General features: G+C 39.6%; 1 protein-coding gene across 1 annotated transcript in view; it reads left to right on the top strand.

The window, feature by feature from the left end:
- LOC131276718 (vomeronasal type-2 receptor 116-like) overlaps positions 1-20452 on the top strand; it is a 60144-nt gene extending 39692 nt beyond the window's left edge. The window contains exon 6 of the mRNA XM_058290254.2: positions 19501-20452. Within this exon, the coding sequence (XP_058146237.2) occupies positions 19501-20423 (923 nt within the window). The 3' untranslated portion in view covers positions 20424-20452. The remainder of the gene's footprint in view (positions 1-19500) is intronic.
- Positions 20453-21943: the final 1491 nt, after the last annotated feature.

A 21943-nucleotide genomic window follows, 5' to 3' on the forward strand; every position in this document is an offset into this window, starting at 1 on the left:
GAAGAGGCAGAGCAGAGAATTAGTTATGTGGAAGACAGTACATTGGAAATCAAACAGATAGTAGAAGTGATCAATAAAAAGGTAGAAAAAATCCAGATAGTACTTAGGGACCTGAATGATAATGCAAAACGCTCAAACATATGCATTATAGGCATTCCAGAAGGAGAAGAGAAGGGAAAGGGGTCAGAAGGAGTGTTGCAGGAAATAATGACTGAAAACATCCCAAAACTACTGAAAGAGACAGATGTACATATCCAAGAAGCACAGCACACTCGACTAGTCATAAACCCCAACAGGCCCACCCCAAGACATATACTTGTCAAATTATCCAATGCTCAAGACAAAGAGAAAATTCTAAAAGCAGCAAGAGAAAAGAAAACATCACATACAAGGGAAGCTCCATAAGATTAAGTGCTGATTTCTCATCTGAAACGATGGAGGCAAGAAGGCAGTGGTATGATATAGTCAAGGTACTAAAGGAAAAAATTTCCAACCAAGAATATTCTATCCAGCTAAACTAGCATTCAAAAATGATGGAGAGTTCAAAATATTCACAGATAAACAGAAACTGAAAGAGTATAAGAACAAGAAACCTCCCCTTCAAGAAATTCTTAAGGGAGTTCTGCAGGAAGAAAGGAAAAAACAGGACAGTCAGAGATGGAGGAGAGTGTAAGAACAACAAAAAAGACAAAAATAGAAAGGGAAAATATTACAAACAAAATATAACAAACACAAATCCAACCAAAATATGGCTACCACAAATAATTCTCTGAACGTAATAACACTGAATGTCAATGGACTAAACTCACCTATCAAAAGATTCAGACTGGGACACTGGATAAGGAAATATGACCCATCTATATGCTGTCTACAAGAGACTCATATCAGACCCAGAGACTCATGGAGGTTGAAAGTGAATGGCTGGAAAACAATCATACAAGCAAACAACAACCAAAAAAAAGGCAGGAGTAGCTATATTAATATCAGACAAAATAGACTTTAAATGTGAAACAATTGTGAGAGAAAAAGAAGGATACTACATTTTAGTGAAAGGGAAAATCTGTCAAGAAGATCGAACGATCATAAATATTTATGCTCCTAACAAGGGTGCCTCTAAATACGTGAGACAAACGCTGGAAAAACTAAGTGAAAAAATAGATGCATCTACAATTATACTGGGGGATTTTAATACACTACTATCAAATCTGGACAGAACATCTCAAAAGAGAATCACTAAAGAAACAAAACATTTGAACAGTATACTAGAAGAGCTGTATCTAATAGACATATATAGATCATTACTCCCAAACACAACAGGATATACATTTTTCTCAAGTGCACATGGAACATTCTCCAAGATAGACCATATGCTAGGCCACAAAGAAAGGCTTAATGAATTCAGAAAGATCAAAATCATACAAAACAATATCTCTGATGACAGTGGAGTGAAGCTGGAAATTTGCAAGGGATGGAGGCCCAGATTTCACACCACAATTTGGAAATTAAACAGCACACTCTTAGAAAAACAGTGGATCAAAGAGGAAATATCAAAAGAAATCAATGACTACCTTGAATCAAATGATAATGATAACACAACATACCAAAATTTATGGGATGCAGCAAAAGCAGAACTGAGAGGGAAATGTATAGCCATAAACTCACGTATCAAAAAAGAAGAAAGAGCAAAAATTGAAGAACTAACTGCTCTTTTGATGGAATTAGAAAAACAACAACAAAGTAACCCAACAGGAAGAAGAAGGATGTAAATAACAAAGATAAGAGCAGAACTAAATGAAATAGAAAATAAGAAAGCACTTGAAAAAATAAACAAGAGCAAGAGCTGGTTTTTTGAGAAGATCAACAAAATTGACAAACCTTTAGTGAGTCTAACAAAGAAAAAAAGAGAAAAGATACAAATACACAAAATAAGAAATGAGAAAGGTGATATCACCACTGATCCCACAGAAATAAAGACTATCATAAGAGGATACTTTGAAAAACTATATTCCAACAAAAATCACAATTTAGAGGAAATGGACAAATTCCTAAAAACACATAAGGAGCCCATATTGACGAAAGAAGAAATTGAGGATCTTAACAAACCAATCATAAGCAAAGAGATAGAATCAGTCATTAGAAATATCCCAACTAAGAAGAGCCCAGGGCCAGACGGCTTCACAGGTGAATTCTACAAAACATTCCGGAAAGAACTAACACCAATCCTGTTCAAACTATTCCAAAAAATCGAAACAGAAGGAACATTGCCGAACTCCTTCTATGAGGCCAACATTATCCTAGTACCAAAGCCAAACAAAGACACCACAAGAAAGGAAAAATACAGACCCATTTCTCTAATGAACCTAGACGCAAAAGTACTTAAGAAAATACTTGCTAATCGTATTCAACAACACATTAAATGAATTATACACCATGACCAAGTGGGATTTATTCCAGGTATGCAAGGATGGTTCAACATAAGAAAATCAATTAATGTGATACACGATATAAACAGATTGAAGGAAAAAAACCACATGATTTTATCTATAGATGCAGAAAAGACATTTGACAAAATACAGCACCCCTTCTTGATAAAAACACTCCAAAAGATCGGAATACAAGGAAATTTTTTGAACATGATAAAGAGTATATATGAAAAACCTACAGCCAACATTGTTTACAATGGCGAAATCCTGAAATCGTTTCCTCTAAACTCAGGAACAAGACAAGGATGCCCATTGTCTCCACTCCTATTTAACATTGTCTTGGAAGTACTTGCATGAGCACTGAGGCAAGAACCAGATATAAAAGGCATTCAAATTGGAAGGGAAGAAGTCAAAATTTCATTATTTGCAGATGACATGATCCTATACATAGAAAACCCTGAGAGATCTACAACAAAGCTTCTAGAACTCATAAATGAGTTCAGCAAAGTCGCAGGTTATAAGATCAATGCACAAAAATCAGTAGCATTTATGTACACCAATAATGAGGAAGATCAGGAAGAAATCAAGAAACAAATACCATTCACAATAGTAAATAAAAAATCAAATACTTAGGAATAAATTTAACTAAAGAGGTAAAAAACTTATACACTGAGAACTATACAAGACTATACAAGGAAATCAAAGAAGACCTAAATAAATGGAAGAATATTCCTTGTTCATGGATAGGAAAACTGAATATTACTATGATGTCTATCCTGCCAAAACTGATCTACACATTCAATGCAATCCCAATAAAAATCAACACAGCCTTCTTTAAGGAACTATAAAAACTAACTATGAAATTTATTTGGAAAGGAAAGAGGCCCCGAATAGCCAAAGACATATTGAAAAAGAAAAACAAAATAGGAGGAATCACACTTCCTGACTTCAAAACATACTACAAAGCTACAGCAGTGAAAACAGCATGGTATTGGCATAAGGAGAGACACACAGACCAATGGAATCGAATTGAAAGTTCAGATATAGAACCTCAGGTATATAGCCATATAATATTCAATAAAGCCACCAAACCCTCTCAACTGGGAGAGAATGGCCTATTCAACAAATGGTGCCTGGAGAACTGGATAGCCATATGTAGAAGAATGAAAGAGGATTACCATCTCACACCTTATACAAAGATCAACTCAAGATGGATCAAAGACCTAAATATAAGAGCCAAGACCATAAAGATCTTGGAAAGAAGTGTAGGGAAACATTTACAGGACCTGGTAATAGGAAATGGCTTTATGAATTTCACACCAAAAGCACGAGCAGGAAAAGAACAAATAGATAAATGGGACTTCCTCAAAATTAAAGCCTTCTGCACCTCAAAGGAGCTTGTCAAGAAAGTAAAAAGGGAACCCACACAATGGGAGAAAATATTTGGCAACCATATATCTGATAAGAGGCTTATAACTTGCATATATAAAGAACTCACAAATCTTGAAAACAAAAAGATAAACAACCCATTTAAAAAATGGGAAAAAGATTTGAACAGACAATTCTCCAAAGAAGAAATACTAGTGGCTAAAAAGCACATGAAAAAATGTTCCAAATCTCTAGCTATCAGGGAATTGCAAATCAAAACTACAATGAGATACCATCTTACTCCCATAAGATTGGCAGCTATGAAAAAAACAGAAGTATACAAATGCTGGAGAGGATGTGAAGAAATGGGACTACTCATCCACTGCTGGTGGGAATGCAGAAGATTCCAACCATTCTGGAGGACAGTTTGGCAGTTTCTCAAAAAACTAACCATAGATTTGCCATATGACCCAGCAATACCACTGCTGGGTATATACCCATCAGAACTGAAAACAAGGACACAAACAGATATATGTACACCAGTGTTCATAGCAGCATTGTTTACTATCGCCAAAATTTGGAATCAACCCAAATGTCCTTCAACAGACGAGTGGATCAATAAAATGTGGTATATACACACAATGGAATACTACTCGGCTGTTAGAACAAATACACTACAATCACACGTGGTAACATGGATGAACGTTGAGAATCTTATGTTGAGTGAAGCAACCCAGGCATTGAAGGACAAATACTACATGACCTCAATGATATGAAATAAGCAAACTGCCTCAGAGAGCTAGAGTGTGGAAAAGAGGCTTACAGGAAATCGGGGGGTGGAGGAAGGATGTGAGTTAACGTCTGTAGGGGTGGAATCTGTGATGAGCTGGCGGTAAGTATGAGCACAAAGAAGGGACAAAATGGGGGCAAGGGGTTACCTTCGGGTGGGGCTTTGTGGGTTTGAGGGGGCCTGGGGATGGCCGGAGGGGTAATATTGTCCAAAAATTGGGGGAGGGAGGGGCAACATACGAACATGAGAGAGCGTCAGGTGTTCGTTGAGAACAAAATGTTGAGAAAATCGTATCAAAGTATAAGTAGGAGGGTTACCTGTTTAGGATGCTCAGGGGGTATGGTCTGATGCGGGACAAACTCAGTGCAAATAGCTGAAGGCTCATTTTGCCAAGGTGGGTTGTACCATTGGGAAGAGACCCAAGAAGTGAGAGGTGGGGTGGACCCACATCCCAGGGAGGACTAATGCCATCAAATAGAGAGAACTGTATCTCTAGTGAGAAAGAATGGCTCCCAGGGCATTAGGGCAGTTGAGAAAGTCAGGCCCTGAATACTGCTGCAAGTATCTCTGGACATGGCCTCTCAGGAAATCGAGATTGGCTGGTGTTGTGGGCCCCAAGGGGAGGGGAAAATGGATGTGGAATGGATGGAAACAAGGTAAATATGGGGGCAAGAGAGGAGTTTTGTGAGAGTACACGAAGATGAATATAGAACATGTAATATTACTTCAAAAACATATAGGGGACGACAGACTAATAATGTAAACCATAAGGCAAAACATAGGATAACTAAAAAAGTAAGAAAACTGTACAACCTAAAGTATGGACCACATAGTAAGCACAGTTGTCATCTTGTTTGAAAGCTATTGTCTCGGAATCTGTACATCAGTTTCAGGAAATATGATACGAACAAGTTAAGTGATTATCACTGTGGAAGGGAAAAGGTTTTATGGTGAATCTGGGGAAGTACTGTATATTGTATATATGAATTTCGGTGATCTAAGACTCTTGTGAAGCTGACATTATGTTGGGATTGACTTTACAGGAAGTTTTGGATCACAGAGTGGTTCAACAATGGCAGCGGAGGAATACTGATATAGGATGTTATTGACAGGATATATATGGTTGACAGGGAGTCTTATACAGGGCATATGCCCAGGGTATATAGTAATGTCTAGATATACTCATAGTGGAAACAATTAAAAACAATAGCTGGGGGGGGTACTGGGCCCCTGGCGGGGGGGCCACTGTCATGGACCCTGGGGGAGCAGCGGCAGTCCCCCAGGTGCCACGGCAAGAACCAGGAAGGAAGGAGGGCCCAACAGTGGGCTCCTGATACTTATGGCTATGCTTTTGAGCCTATAAACTGCAATAAGAATAAGGCCTAGAGTAGCACTGTGCCTGGGAGTTTCCTCCTGACAGCCTTCATGTTACTCAAATGTGGCCACTCTCACAGCCAAACTCAGCATGTAGATGCAGTGCATTCCCCCCAGCGTGGGACATGACACCCGGGGATGAGCCTCCCTGGCACAGAGGGATCACTACTACATATCAGCTGAAGAGGCAACTAGAAAAGGACCTTGAATTAAAGGTTCAACACGGATCAGCAGAATATCCCTGTCTACATATAATAACATGACTTCAAAATGCTGTTTGACCTAATGTAAGGGGGAAATGGAAAGGAGAAATGAGAATATAAGGCTATGAGTCTCTAAAAAAGAGTCTGGAGGTTGTCAGAAGGAATGCCCTTATGCACAACTGAGCAGAATCTGAGAGCCAGATAAAGTAGATACAACCCCAGGTATTGGTTCTTTTGAGGGATAAAGAGACCCACAGGTCCTATGGTCATGGCAGATGGGGTTCACTGCCATGGCAGATGGCCCTTCTTTGGAGCTGGTGTTTCTGAGTGATGGAATTGGACTCAGAGGGGATCTCTTTTCACAAGACTTGCATGCTACTTTAATGGAATTGTATTTGGTGCTGGGGTTTTAGATATATTTAGGGGTTTTGAATCTCTGGACTGATAATATGACACCCAGGCCCAGAGCCTCAACAGACTTCAGCTCCTACACTTTGATTTATTGGACTTACCCCACTCAGCTAACATCGAGTTGAAGAAGGTCAACCACCACACCATGGAGCCTAGAGTGTCTACAACTGAAAGCAGGAGGAGTGCATCCAGTATCCATGTGGAATCTAAGCCCCCACTTGACATAGATGTGCAATGGACACAACCAATCCAATGTCCACAGAGAAAATGTGGAATGGGTGTGGGAAGGGTAGCCATGGTGGCTGCTGGGTTTGGGGAATGGGAGGAAGAGATGAGATGTGGAGGCGTTTTCGGGATGAGGAGATGTCCTGGGTGGTGCTTCATGGACAATTACGGGACATTGTAGATTCCCCCCAGGGCCCACTGGATGGAACATGGGAGAGTGTGGGCTATGATGTGGACCATTGACTAGGGGTGCAGTGATGCTCAGAGATGTACTTACCAGGTGCAATGGATGTGTCATGATGATGGGAGAGAGTGCTGCTGTGGGGGAAGTGGGGGGTGGGGGCGGGAGGGTTGAATGGGACCTCATATTTTTTGAATGTAACTTTTAAAAAATAAATAAATAATTAAAAAAATAAAATAAAATAAAATAAAACCCACATTCTGCTGTAAAAAAAAAAAAAAGACAAACTTTAAGACAAAGTGAAATTGAAGTACTTATTCTACCTGCATCATTTCTTTAAAAAGTCACAATAATGTTGTTTCAGCATAGGATAGAAAAGAAAAAAAAATAAAAAATGACATATCCAGAAACAACCTCATCACATAAAGATGCATTAAAATCAGGCAAATTGGAATTCTAAATGTAAAAATAAAAATATTAAAGAAACATAAAGAAGAATATTTTCATCTTCAAAGTCGAAAATTTCTTAAATAAAACAAATGTAACATCAACCTTAAAGGAAACATTAAATAAATCTTAACTACACTAATACTGTTATTTTCTGTTCATCAAAGAATGTTCAAGACACAAGTGGATTAAATTATTTAAAATAGATCTGTCAACAATTAATTACATCAAGAATATACAGGGAGCTCCTACAGAAACAAGATAAGCAAAAATTTCATTAGGAAAATAGTTCAATGTGTGAACAAGCCCTCCTTACCAAAATATCTCCAAGCACACAGTGCACATATGTGATAGTGCTTAATTAATTATTCACAAGGAAATTACAGTTAAAAAGCATAATAAAATAGCTCCAAACATCCCCATAAAAGCTAAAATTAAACATTACTGTGTCCATTGTTGAAGAGAATATGGAACAACTGGATGGTAAATTGGTGTAAAACTTTGGAAAGCTCTTTGGTATTTCTTGCAATGGTGAATATTTGTTTATTATATGATCCAAAATTATAGCATCATATTGTACCAAATATGTTCATGGCAGTAGATTTAATAATAACCAATACTCATAAACAATCTAAAAATCCATCAACTATAAAATGGATAAATAAAAGATGATGTATTAAAAGAATTCTATTCAGCATTATAAGAGAATGGATTATAACACTTCACATCCACAAAGACTATGTTTTAAAAACATGAGATTTTCGGGGGGCAAGATGGTGGCTGCGTGAGCTTGCCTGGTAGTGTCTCTGCAGGTGGCGGCTGGGCAGAATTGAAGGCTCTTTGAGACCGCGCTGTTTCGGGGATTTTTGCTGGTTGGAAGGTGTCTGGACGTCAATTCGGTGGGAAGGTAACAGAGAGGATACATCTATAATATATAAACGGAGGTCCCAGCTGGGCTCGGGAAGTTCCCTCCTTGGGTGGGCGGAGCCGCGGTAGCGGGTGCTCCTGAAGCTCCGGAGCCGCGGCGGCCAGGGTTTTTGTTTTTTTTTTCCTTTTACTAGAGGCTTTGCGGTGCTGAGAAATTCGCGGATACTGGGCTGGCTGGTGAGGGATTGTTGGGACAAGACTCCTTTGCAGATTGATTTGGGGAGACAGACGGTGTTTTCTTGTGAAGCGGGGGACGTTTTTGGTCGCCGGAAAGGGGGGGCAGTGCTTCCGCCTGGAGCCCCATCCCCACAGGTCCGGCTGCCGATCTGCAACGGAATTGGATTTTGGACAATAAGGGGACACAATTGGGAGACTGTTGTAGGGTGCAGTGAGGGAGGAGGACACGACTGGAAGCTGATTGGAGGATATTTTGCAAAGTTTGGGATTTCGGATCTTAGAGTCTGTTTTCGGCGTTTCCAGGTGAAGCCCACCCCACCCGGCAGGGCTTGGGATCTGGGTCATTGAACTGGCCGTGGTGTAGAGGCGCCCTCAAGTGGCCATTGCGTGGGAGCACAGGGAGCGAGCTGTCCAAAGGCTGATACCCTGAGGAGTTAGGTGAATTTCAGGGATCAGAAATTCAATATAAAATTCGCGGATCTGGCTTCCCCCACAGGGCTGGCACCCAGCTACGGGGATCCCTGAGGGCTGTGTTGCACTGCGGGGCTCCTAAGCTTTCTGTGGACCAGATTTGAGCTTGCCAGGTCTGGGTACCCTGAACTCTGGCGGTCCACACCCCAGACTCACACCTCTTGAGTCTTCAGTGTCTCAGACTTTCCACCCCTGAATCCATCACGCTCTGGGGTCTACCTGGGGTCCTTGAGTGCCCTGGACCTAAACGTTTGCGTTTTATCTTTAATGGTTCATATTGTTTTGTTTTTATTTTCACTTTATCTTATTTTTTACTCTTTTTGACGTCCTGATTGCTAATATTGCATTATCCCCTAGTCTTTTCTCCTAGCGTCTCCCCCAAAGTCCTTTATTTCTTTTTATACAGATATTTAGGGGTTTTTTTGGTTGTTGTTTTAGATAGTGTTGCAATTGTGACACGTGTATACCTGTATCTCTCTCCCCCCATCTGTTCCCCACCGCTTGCCTATCCTCTTTTTCTTTCTTCCTTTCTTCTTGTCTTTCTTTTTTTCTTTATTATAATTAGTGTTTTTTTTTTTTCGGTTCTCTCTTTCCCTCTTTTCCCTCATTTTCCACTTATTTTATTTTAATTCAAGTACACAATACGTGCTACAGGGAACATCTCACATTTGCTGGGTTTTCCCATCCTCCACTGCCTCATTTCTGTGTGAACTGATTTAGGCTACCTACACTATCCCTCTTCCCCTGCATCTTGATAACCACTATCATCTACTGTCTCTCCTATATTCCACCCCCCACCTCCCATTCTTTGATCCACAAAGTGTCTAACTCTTAATTTCTAATACCTTTGTTCTGTTTTCTGTCTGTTATCCACTCTTGAAACTATTACCTTTCTTTTCTTTTTCCTTCTCTCATGAAAACAATAGCTTTGTAGTTCATACCATATTCCGCCTATATTCAGGCATCTACTTCATAAAAGATACTCTACCTACAGCTATAACTCTATACAATCTACATGAATCTAACCTCCATCCTCCCAGATCTCATATTCTTGCTTTGTTAACATACATTACCAATACCACTTTACACTTTACCCTTGCTGACACAATTGCCTTTTCCCAACACTAATACTTTCTTCTAAAGTGAACTTAACCAACAACAAGTAACTTGAGTAAGAAGAAAAAAGTGACAAAGAGAAGATATAACACCTATGCAAAAATAACAACTAATTAACCTCCAAAAGCAGACAAAGAAGCTAAGGAACTGATTAAATTCATCAAAATAAAGAGATGACCAGAAAGCAACAAAAATCTACAAACCAAACCAATAATCAGGAAAACATGACTGAATCCAATCAACAAACCAATAATCACGAAGAGGAGCAAAACTTGGCACAAGCAATGAAAGAACTCAGAACATTCATCACCGACAAATTTGATGCAGTAATGAAAGAGGTTAACAACATGAAGACATCACTTGGAGGGGAAATTGCAGACATACGCAAAAACATAACAGATATGATGGGAATGAACACCACAGTTCAAGAAATCAAAAATACACTTGCAGCAAATATCAGCAGACTAGAAGAGACAGAGCAGAGAATTAGTGATGTGGAAGAAAGTACCTCAGAAATCAAACAGATAGTAGAAGGGGTCAATAAGAAGATAGAAAAAATCCAATTAGGATTTAGGGACCTGAATGACAATGCAAAATGCTCAAACATACGTATTATAGGCATTCCAGAAGGTGAAGAGAAGGGAAAGGGGTCAGAAGGAGTGTTGCAGGAAATAATGGCTGAAAACTTCCCAAATCTACTGAAAGAGACAGATGTACATATCCAAGAAGCACAGCGCACTCCACAAGTCATAAACCCCAACAGGCCCACCCCAAGACATATACTTGTCAAATTATCCAAGGCTCAAGACAAAGAGAAAATCCTAAAAGCAGCAAGAGAAAAGAAAACCATCACATACAAGGGAAGCTCAATTAGATTAAGTGCTGATTTCTCTTCTGAAACCATGGAGGCAAGAAGACAGTGGTATGATATAGTCAAGGTACTAAAGGAAAAAAACTTCCAACCAAGAATACTCTATCCAGCTAAACTAGCATTCAAACATGATGGAGGGTTCAAAATATTCACAGACAAACAGAAACTGAAAGAGTATACCAACAAGAAACCTCCCCTTCAAGAAATTCTAAAGGGAGTTCTGCAGGAAGAAAGGAAAAAACAGGAAGGCAAAGTTGGAGGAGAGTATAAGACCAACAACAACAACAAAAAAGACCAAAAAAATATACAAACAAAATATGACAAACACAAATCCAATCAAAATATGGCTAACACAAATAATTCCTTGATAGTAATAACACTGAATGTCAACGGATTAAACTCACCTATCAAAAGATTCAGACTGGGACATTGGATAAGGAAATATAACCCATCCATATGCTGTCTACAAGAGACACATCTTAGACCCAGAGACACATGGAGATTGAAAGTGAATGGCTGGAAAACAATCATACAAGCTAACAATAACCAAAACAAGGCAGGAGTAGCTATATTAATATCAGACAAAATAGACTTTAAATGTGAAACAATTGTGAGAGACAAAGAAGGATACTACATTTTAGTGAAAGGGAAAATCTGTCAAGAAGATCGAACAATCATAAATATCTATGCCCCTAACAAGGGTGCCTCTAAATACGTCAGGCAAACGCTGGAAAAACTAAGTGAAAGAATAGATACATCTACAATTATAGTGGGGGATTTTAATACACCACTATCAACTCTGGACAGAACATCTCAAAAGAGAATCACCAAAGAAACAAAACATCTGAATAGTATATTACAGGAGCTTGATCTAATAGACATATATAGATCGCTACACCCAAACACAGCAGGATATACATTTTTCTCAAGCGCACATGGATCATTCTCCAAGATAGATCATATGCTAGGCCACAAAGAAAGGCTGAACGAATTCAGAAAGATTGAAATCATACAAAATATTATCTCTGAACACAGTGGAGTCAAGCTGGAGATTTGCAAGGGACAGAAGCCCAGATTTCACACCACGATTTGGAAATTAAACAGCACACTCTTAGAAAAACAGTGGGTCAAAGAGGAAATCTCAAAAGAAATCAATGACTACCTTGAAACAAATGATAATGATAACACAACATACCAAAATTTATGGGATGCAGCAAAAGCAGTACTGAGAGGGAAGTTTATAGCCATAAATTCATATATCAAAAAAGAAGAAAGAGCAAAAATCGAAGAACTAACTGCACATTTGAAGGAATTAGAAAAACAACAACAAAGTAACCCAACAGGAAGAAGAAGGAAGGAAATAACAAAGATAAGAGCAGAACTAAATGAAATAGAAAATAAGAAAGCACTTGAACAGATAAACAAGACCAAGAGCTGGATTTTTGAGAAGATTAACAAAATTGACAAACCTTTAGCAACACTAACAAAGAAAAAAGAGAGAAGATGCAAATACACAAAATAAGAAATGAGAAAGGCGATATCACCACTGACCCAACAGAAATAAAGACTATCATAAGAGGATATTTTGAAAAACTATATTCCAACAAAAATGACAATCTAGAGGAAATGGACAAATTCCTAGAAACACATAAGCAGCCCATATTGACGAAAGAAGAAATTGATGATCTTAACAAACCAATCACAAGCAGAGAGATAGAATCAGTTATCAAAAATCTCCCAACTAAGAAGAGCCCAGGGCCAGATGGCTTCAAAGGTGAATTCTACAAAACATTCCGGAAAGAACTGACACCAATCCTGCTGAAACTATTCCAAAACATCGAAACGGAAAGAACATTACCCAACTCCTTCTATGATGCCAACATTAACCTAGTACCAAAGCCAAACAAAGACATCACAAGAAAGGAAAATTACAGACCAATTTCTCTGATGAACCTAGACGCAAAAATACTTAACAAAATACTTGCTAAACATATTCAACAATACATTAAACGTATTATACACCACGACCAAGTGGGATTCATCCCAGGTATGCAAGGATGGTTCAACATAAGAAAATCAATCAACGTAATACACCATATAAACAGATTGAAGGAAAAAAATCACATGATTATATCTATTGATGCAGAAAAAGCACTTGACAAAATACAGCACCCTTTCTTGATAAAAACACTCCAAAAGATTGGAATACAAGGGAATTTTTTGAATATGATAAAGAGTATATATGAAAAACCTAAAGCCAATATTGTTTACAATGGAGAAATCCTAGACTCCTTCCCTCTAAACTCAGGAACAAGACAAGGATGCCCACTGTCTCCGCTCCTATTTAACATTGTCTTAGAAGTACTTGCACGAGCACTGAGGCAAGAACCAGAAATAAAAGGCATTCAAATTGGAAAGGAAGAAGTCAAAATTTCATTATTTGCAGATGACATGATCCTATACATAGAAAACCCTGAGAGATCTACAACGAAGATTCTAGAACACATAAATGAGTTTAGTAAAGTCGCAGGTTCTAAGATCAATGCGCAAAAATCAGTAGCATTTCTGTACACCAATAATGAGCAAGATCAGGAGGAAATCAAGAAACAAATACCATTCACAATAGTAAAAAAAAAATCAAATACTTAGGAATAAATTTAACTAAAGAGGTAAAGAACTTATACAACGAGAATTATACAAGATTGTTCAAGGAAATCAAAGAAGACCTAAATAAATGGAAGACTATTCCTTGTTCATGGATAGGAAGACTGAACATTATTAAGATGTCTATCCTACCAAAATTGATCTACACATTCAATGCAATCCCAATAAAAATCAACGCAGCCTTCTTTAAGGAACTAGAAAAACTAACTATGAAATTTATATGGAAAGGAAAGAGACCCCGAATAGCCAAAGATATACTGAAAGAGAAAAATGAAATTGGAGGAATCACACTACCTGACTTCAAAACATACTATAAAGCTACGGTGGTGAAAACAGCATGGTATTGGCATAAGGAAAGACACATAGACCAATGGAATCGAATTGAAAGCTCTGATATAGAACCTCACATATATAGCCACATAATATTTGATAAAGCCACCAAACCCTCTCAATTGGGAGACAGTGGCCTATTCAACAAATGGTGTCTGGAGAACTGGATAGCCATATGTAGAAAAATGAAAGAGGATTACCATCTCACACCTTATACAAAGATCAACTCAAGATGGTTCAAAGACCTAAATATAAGAGCCAAGACCATAAAAACCTTAGAAAGCAGTGTAGGGAAACATCTACAGGACCTTGTAATAGGAAATGGATTTATGAATATCTCACCAAAAGCACGAGCAGCAAAAGAACTAATAGATAAATGGGACTTCCTCAAAATTAAAGCCTTCTGCACCTCAAAGGAGTTTGTCAAGAAAGTAAAAAGGGAGCCCACACAGTGGGAGAAAATATTTGGCAATCATATATCTGATAAGAAACTTATAACTTGCATATATAAAGAACTCCTATATCTTGAAAATAAAAAGATAAACAACCCATTTAAAAAATGGGAAAAAGACTTAAACAGACACTTCTCCGAAGAAGAAATACAAATGGCAAGAAAGCACATGAAAAAATGTTCCAAATCTCTAGCTATCAGGGAAATGCAAATCAAAACTACAATGAGATACCATCTTACACCCATAAGATTGGCAGCTATGAAAAAAACAGAAGAATTCAAGTGCTGGAGAGGATGTGAAGGAAGGGGAACACTCATCCACTGCTGGTGGGAATGCAGAAGGATCCAACCATTCTGGAGGACAGTATGGCGGTTTCTCAAAAAACTAGCCATAGATTTGCCATATGACCCAGCAATACCACTGCTGGGTATATACCCAGCAGAACTGAAAACAAGGACACAAACCGATATATGTACACCAATGTTCATAGCAGCATTGTTCACTATTGCCAGAAGTTGGAATCAACCCAAATGCCCATCAACAGATGAGTGGATCAATAAAATGTGGTATATACACACAATGGAATACTACTCGGCTGTAAGAACAAACACACTACAAACACATGTGATAACATGGATGAATCTTGAGAACCTTATGTTGAGTGAAGCAACCCAGACATTGAAGGACAAATACTACATGACCTCAATGATATGAAATAAACAAGCTGCCCTAGATAGCAAGAGACTGAACGATAGGCTTACAGGAAATCGGAGGGTGGAGGAAGGATATGAGCCGATGTCTGCAGGGGTGGAATTTAAGACAAGATGGTGGTAAGTATGAACACAAAGAAGAGATAAAAGGGGGACAAGTGGTTGCCTTTGGTTGGGGCTTTGCGGGTTTGAGGGTGGCTGGGGAGGGACGGATGGGTAACGTTGCCCAAAAGTGGGGGGAGGGAGGGGTAGCATACGAACACAGGAGAGGGTCAGGTGTTGGTGGAGAGTAAAATGCCGAGAAAATAATATCAAAATATAATAAAGAGGGTTACCTGTTTAGAATGCTCGGAGGGGAGGGTCTGATGCAGGACGGGCTCCTGAGGAATGTCTAAATGCTCATTCTGCCAGAGTGGGTGACACCATGGGGTCGAATCCCAAGTAGTGAGAGTGGGGGTGGACCCACATCCTGGGGAGGACTAATGCCACCAAATAGAGGGAACTGCATCCCTCGAGAGAAAGGGTGGCTCCCAGGGCATTGGGGCAGATGAGCAAGTTAGGCCCTAAACACTATTCCATCTATCTCTGGAAGTGGCTCCTCAGGAAACGGAGGTTGACTGTCACTGTGGGCACCAAGGTGGAAGGGAAAATGGACGTTAAATGTGTGGAACCAAAGTAAATGGGGGGCAAGGGAGGAGTTTCTTGAGAGTACACAAGAATGGATATAAAACATGTAATATTACACCATAGCATATAGGAGACGACAGACTGATAATGTAAACCATAATGTAAAACGTAGGAGAACTAAAAATGTAAAGAACTGTGTATCCTAAAGTATGCACCATAATGTAAGCACAGATATTACCATGTTAGAAAGCTAATATCTCAGACTATGTACATCACCTTAAGTAAATATGATGTGAATAGGGTGTAAGAGTATCGCTGTGGAAGGAAAAAGGTGTTGTGGTGGATGTATGGGAGTGCTGTATATTATATATATGCATTGCTGTGGTCTAGGACTCCTACGAAGAAACGCTGAATAATTGGGGGGGGGGGGGGGGAAGGATAGGATGTGGAATTTTTTCAAGTCAACATTCTTTATCTAAGTTCTTTATCTAACTTTATCCAAGTTCTTTATCTATCCTTTAAACTCATCGCTATATGCCATTCCCTAGTAAGGGACCATGACATTATATTGGGCTTCAAATTTCGGGGAGTTCTGGATCACAGAGTGTTTCAACAATGGCAATGGAGGGATACTGGTATGGGATACCAATGACAGGTGATATATGGCTGACAGGGAGCTGTACAGAACATATGTCCAGGGTGCATGGTAATGATTGGATAAACTCATAGTGGCAACAATTAAAAACCCAGCAGGGGGGGTACTGGGTTCCTGGCCAGTGGTGCTCTGTCGTGGTCCCTAAGGGAGCAGCGATAGTCTCCCAGGTACAGCGGCGGGGACCGGGAGGGAGTGAGGTTCAACAGTGAGCCCCAGATGCTAATGACTATGCTTGTGAGCTGATAAACCTAAAATAAGAACAAGGCCTAGAGCAACATTGTGCCTGGGAATTTCCTCCTGTCAGCCTTCATGTTACTCAAATGTGGCCAGTCTCGAAGCCAAACTCAGCATGTAAATGCAATGCCTTCCCTCCAGCGTGGGACATGACACCCGGGGATAGAGGGACCACTATCAAATACCAACTGATGATGCAACTGGAAAAGGACCTTATATGGAAGGTTCAATGCGGATCAGCAGAATATCCATGTCTACATAAAATAACATGACTTTAAAATGCTGTTTGACCTAAAGTAAGGGGGAAATGGAAAGGAGAAATGAGTTTATATGGCTACGAGTTTCTAAAAAAGAGTCTGGAGGCTGGCAGAAGGATTGCCCTCATGCACAACTGAGCAGAGTCAGAGAGACAGATAAAGCAGATACAACCCCCAGATATTGGTTCCTATGAAGGCTAAAGAGACCCATGAGAGTTATGGTCATGGCCGATGGGGTTTACTACCAGGGCAGATGGCCCCTCTCTGGAAATGGTGTTTATGTGTGATGAATCTGGACTCAGAGGGGATCTCCCTTCATAAGACTTTCATACTAATCTGCTGGAGGTGCAGTTAACGTTGGGGTTTAAGATATAGTTAGGGGATTTGTATCTCTGGACTGATAATGTGATAGCCAGGTCCTGAGCCTCAACAGACTCCATCACCTACAATCTGATTTATTGGACTTACCACACTCAGCTAAGATGGAGTTGAAGAAGGACAATCACCACACCATGGAGCCTAGAGTGATTACAACTGAAAATGGGAGGATGGCAGCCAGCATCCATGTGGAATCTGAGCCTCCTCTTGACATAGAGGTGCAATAGACACAACCAATCCAATGTCCACATAGAAGAGGTGGCATTGGATTGGGAAAAGTGGACATGGTGGACGATGGGTATGGGGAAGGGCAGGAAGAGATGAGAGGTGGGGGCGTATTTGGGACGTGGAGCTGCCCTGGTTGGCACCTCGGGGGTGATCACCGGACATCGTGGATCCTCACAGGGCCCACTGGATGGAATGGAGGAGAGTATGGGCCATGATGTGGACCATTGTCTATGAGGTGCAGAGGTGCCCAAAGATGTACTTACCAAATCCAATGGATGTGTCATGATGATGGGAACGAGTGTTGTTGGGGGGGGAGAGGGGGGGTGGGGGGGGTGGGGTTGAATGGGACCTCACATATATATTTTTAATGTAATATTATTACAAAGTCAATAAAAAAATAAATAAATAAATAAATAAACATGAAATAACAAATGTCAGAAAGATGCAGAGGAATTGAAACTCTTATACACTGGTGGTGGGAATGTAAAATAGTTCAGCTGCTGCAGAAAGCAGTATGTCAATTTCTTAAAGAGTAGAATTACCACATGATCTGGTAATTCCATTTCTCTGTATATACCCATACAAAGTGAAAACATGTTCTCAAACAGATAATTGTGCACAATGTTTATAGCAGCATTTTTCACAATAGTCAACATGTGGAAGTGACCCAATGTCTATCAATAAATGAATGGATAAACAAGATGTCGTACATACAAACAATGGGGTATGATTTGACTACAAGAACAATGAATTTCTGAGATGTGCTGCTACACAGAAGAACCTCGCAAACAATATACTCTTTGAAAAAAGGAAGTTAAATGTCATTTATATGCCATGTTAAAAAGGAGTAAATCTCCAGTAGCAGAAAGCAGTGATGAGGTTACTAGGGGTTGAGGGTAGTGGAAAGGGGAAATATACGTTGGGTGCACATAATAAGACTGCAAAAAGAAAATAAAAATATATTTTAAAAATGAATGAAATCTAAATTATGAAAGAACATCATAACAATCTTACTATTAACTATAGTCCATATTATTATATTTAGAGTATTTACCACCAACCCACACAATTATTAGTTTCAAACAAATTTTTCACAAAGTTGGCACTTAAAAAACTATCAAGCACGTGTAGAATTCCCATACAACACCCTTTCATCAACACACCAAAACATAGGGGAACATTTGTTACAGATTATGAGATAATATCATCAGAATATCGCCATCAGCCATCATCCATACCATTTATTTGGCATACCTTTTCCATGCTCCCCAATTTTGTCTCTCAACAATGCAGCATGTTGGTGGTAGGTTGACATATGGGACCCTGTATGATATGATGCATGTTTGTTTTGTAAGTTCACAACTTTAATATTACACTTAGTTCTTGTGTAAGTTCATGTATTAGTAATTTTGTATACAATTTTGAAAAGTGAAAGAACTGTGTAAATATATCCGGTGAAATGAATGGATCTCGCAAATAATATTGGTCAAAGAACTCAAGCAGAAGTAAGCTACATGCTTAGAATTCAAGAAGGTAGTTTTTTTGTAGATTTGAGAGGGAGTAAATAATTTAGAGGGGTTAGAAAAGAGGCCTCTGGAAGGCTGGGTATGTTCTAGTGCTTGGCATGTGTGCTGTTACCCACAGGTTCACTTCCTCATAATTCTTTAATGCGTACACTTATGGTTTGTTTACTTTTATGACCATATGTTACACATGAAGAAATATATTTTAAAAAAGAAAAGAATGGAAGCTCATCAGTGAGTAAAGTGGAACTGTTATCAAATTGAAGCACTGAATTTTTAAAAGAAAGCCAGAGGTCTAAAAGAAAGTTTAGGGGAAGGATAACATGCAGATTAAAACATGGAGTTAATTAGAGTCATCACAAACTGAACCGATTTGGGTCCACTTTTTTTCTGTTGGATCCAGTGAATAGGAGAGAGTTATTGAATATGGGCTGATGACAATTTGCATTCCTTGTCAGATACAGAACACTGCGTGAGATGTCCAGATCATCAGTATGCAAACAGTGAGAGAATTCGCTGCATCCAAAAAGTTGTGACTTTCCTGGCTTATGAAGACCCTTTGGGGATGACTCTGGCCTGCACAGCACTTTGTTTCTCTTTCCTCACTGCTGTTATACTTGGAGTCTTTGTGAAGCACCAGGACACTCCCATCGTCAAGGCCAATAACAGGACTCTGAGCTACATTCTCCTCATCTCCCTCAACCTATGCTTCCTCTGCTCCTTACTCTTCATCGGTCGTCCCAACACAGCCACCTGCGTCCTCCAACAAATCACCTTTACAATTGTGTTTACCGTGGCTGTGTCCACTGTCTTGGCCAAAACAATCACTGTGGTTCTGGCATTCAAGATCACTGCTCCAGGGAGAAGGATGAGGCAGTGTTTGGTGTCAGGGACACCTAACTTTGCTATTCCCATTTGCTCCCTGATCCAGATGACACTCTGTGGCATCTGGCTGGGAACCTCTCCCCCATTCATTGATGAAGATGCACACTCTGAGCCTGGTTATATCATCATTGAGTGCAATAAGGGCTCAGCCACTGCCTTCTACTGTGTCCTGGGATACCTGGGCTGCCTGGCTTTTGTGAGCTTCATTGTAGCTTTCATGGCCAGGAACCTGCCTGACAACTTTAATGAAGCCAAGTTCTTGACCTTCAGCATGTTGGTGTTCTGCAGTGTTTGGGTCACTTTCCTCCCTGTCTACCAGAGCACCAAGGGGAAGGTCATGGCAGCTGTGGAGATCTTCTCCATCTTGGCTTCCAGTGCTGGATTACTAGGCTGCATCTTTGCCCCAAAGTGCTATATTATTTTGTTATGCCCAGATAGGAACTCTCAGCTTGCACTCTGGTATAAACCACATTCTGGAGGCAATAAGCGTTCTTAAGTTATAATTGAGTATTTTCCTCCAACAAATAGAAGTCCTGAAGAAAATCAAAATGATGCTGCTTGCATTTACCTTCATCAATTATGAAGTGAATCACATTTTTCTCCTCTCTAATAATATCACGAGAATGACAACAACAAACTTCCAACTTTTCAACATTAAATTTCATTTTTGTTCCTTTTTTTGGTCACATTTAATCTAACACTGAATACTGATATTCTAGTTACTTTTGTGTGTTCTGACTATATTTATATAGTCTTCCACTTTGGTTTTCAGTTCTTTGTTTCTCAATTTCCTTTTGTATTAATTTTCCTGGAAAGTACAATAAAGATTTCTCCCTTTTCTCTTGCTAAGATTTTCTTTGTTATTGTTGTTGATGTTTGATTTCTTAAATACATATTTATTTATTTTTAAAAGATGTACAGATCACACAAATTATTATATTAAAATATATAGGAGGCTCCACTTCCCATACCCCCAATTTTCCTACACCAATTACTTCTTTCATTAGTGTGGTACATTCATTACAATTGATGAATGCATTTTGGAGCACTGTTACATAGCAAGGATTATAGTTTACATTGCAGTTTACACTCTCTCCTAGTCCATTCAGTAGGTTATGGCAGGATACATATTGTCTTACATCTGTCTGAGCAACACCTTTCAGGATAAATTCCAAGGCCTGAAAATGCCCCCATATCACACCTCCTTTTCCCTCTCCCTGCCTTCACCAACCCCCATGGCCACTGTCTCCACATCAATGACATAATTTCTCCCATTGCTAGAGTCACAATAATTCTATAATAGAATACCAGTAAGTCCACTCTACTCCATATTTTACTTCTCTATCCTGAGTACCTTGGGATGCCAATGCCCTCTCCACCTCTCAGTTGAGAGAGGCCTTTGATCATGCATGGATTGTGGATGGGAATATCATGCCCTCAGCTTTACTCTCTCAGTTCCTTGGTGTGGTGGTTGTCCATCCTCACCTCCCTATCAGCTGACCTGAGAAAGTCCAATGAACCAGAGAGTAGGAGTTGCAAGTCTGCTGAGTCTCAGACCCAGCTGGCTCATGAACAGTCCAGAGATTCTAGTCTCCTTGGCATCCACCAGCCCCAGCGCCAACCACAGGTTCATTAAAAAGGTCAGAAAAGGCATGTGTGGAGAAGTCACTTCTGATTTGAACTCTACCTAACTCAGGAGCACAAATTCCAAAGTAGGGCCCACTGGCAAGACACCAAATTCCAGAGCCATCTGCCATGACTGTAAGACCTGGGAGTGTCTATACCTTCAGTAGTACCAGTAGCTGGGGTTGTATCTACTTTGGCTGTCTCTGAGATCCTGCTGAGATGTGCATTTGCACCACCCCTCTGAGGACCTCCCAACTAATTTTGAAGCCTCTTAGTCATATAAACTCATTTGTCTTTCCCTGCCTATGGTGATCTTCCAATAATCTTTAGTGAATATTGCTTTCTTTCCCACATATTTGAATTGTTATATTTTAAGGATAATAAATACCT

This window comes from Dasypus novemcinctus, chromosome 30 (genome assembly GCF_030445035.2).
Source record: "Dasypus novemcinctus isolate mDasNov1 chromosome 30, mDasNov1.1.hap2, whole genome shotgun sequence".
NCBI classification, from domain to species: Eukaryota; Metazoa; Chordata; class Mammalia; order Cingulata; family Dasypodidae; genus Dasypus; species Dasypus novemcinctus.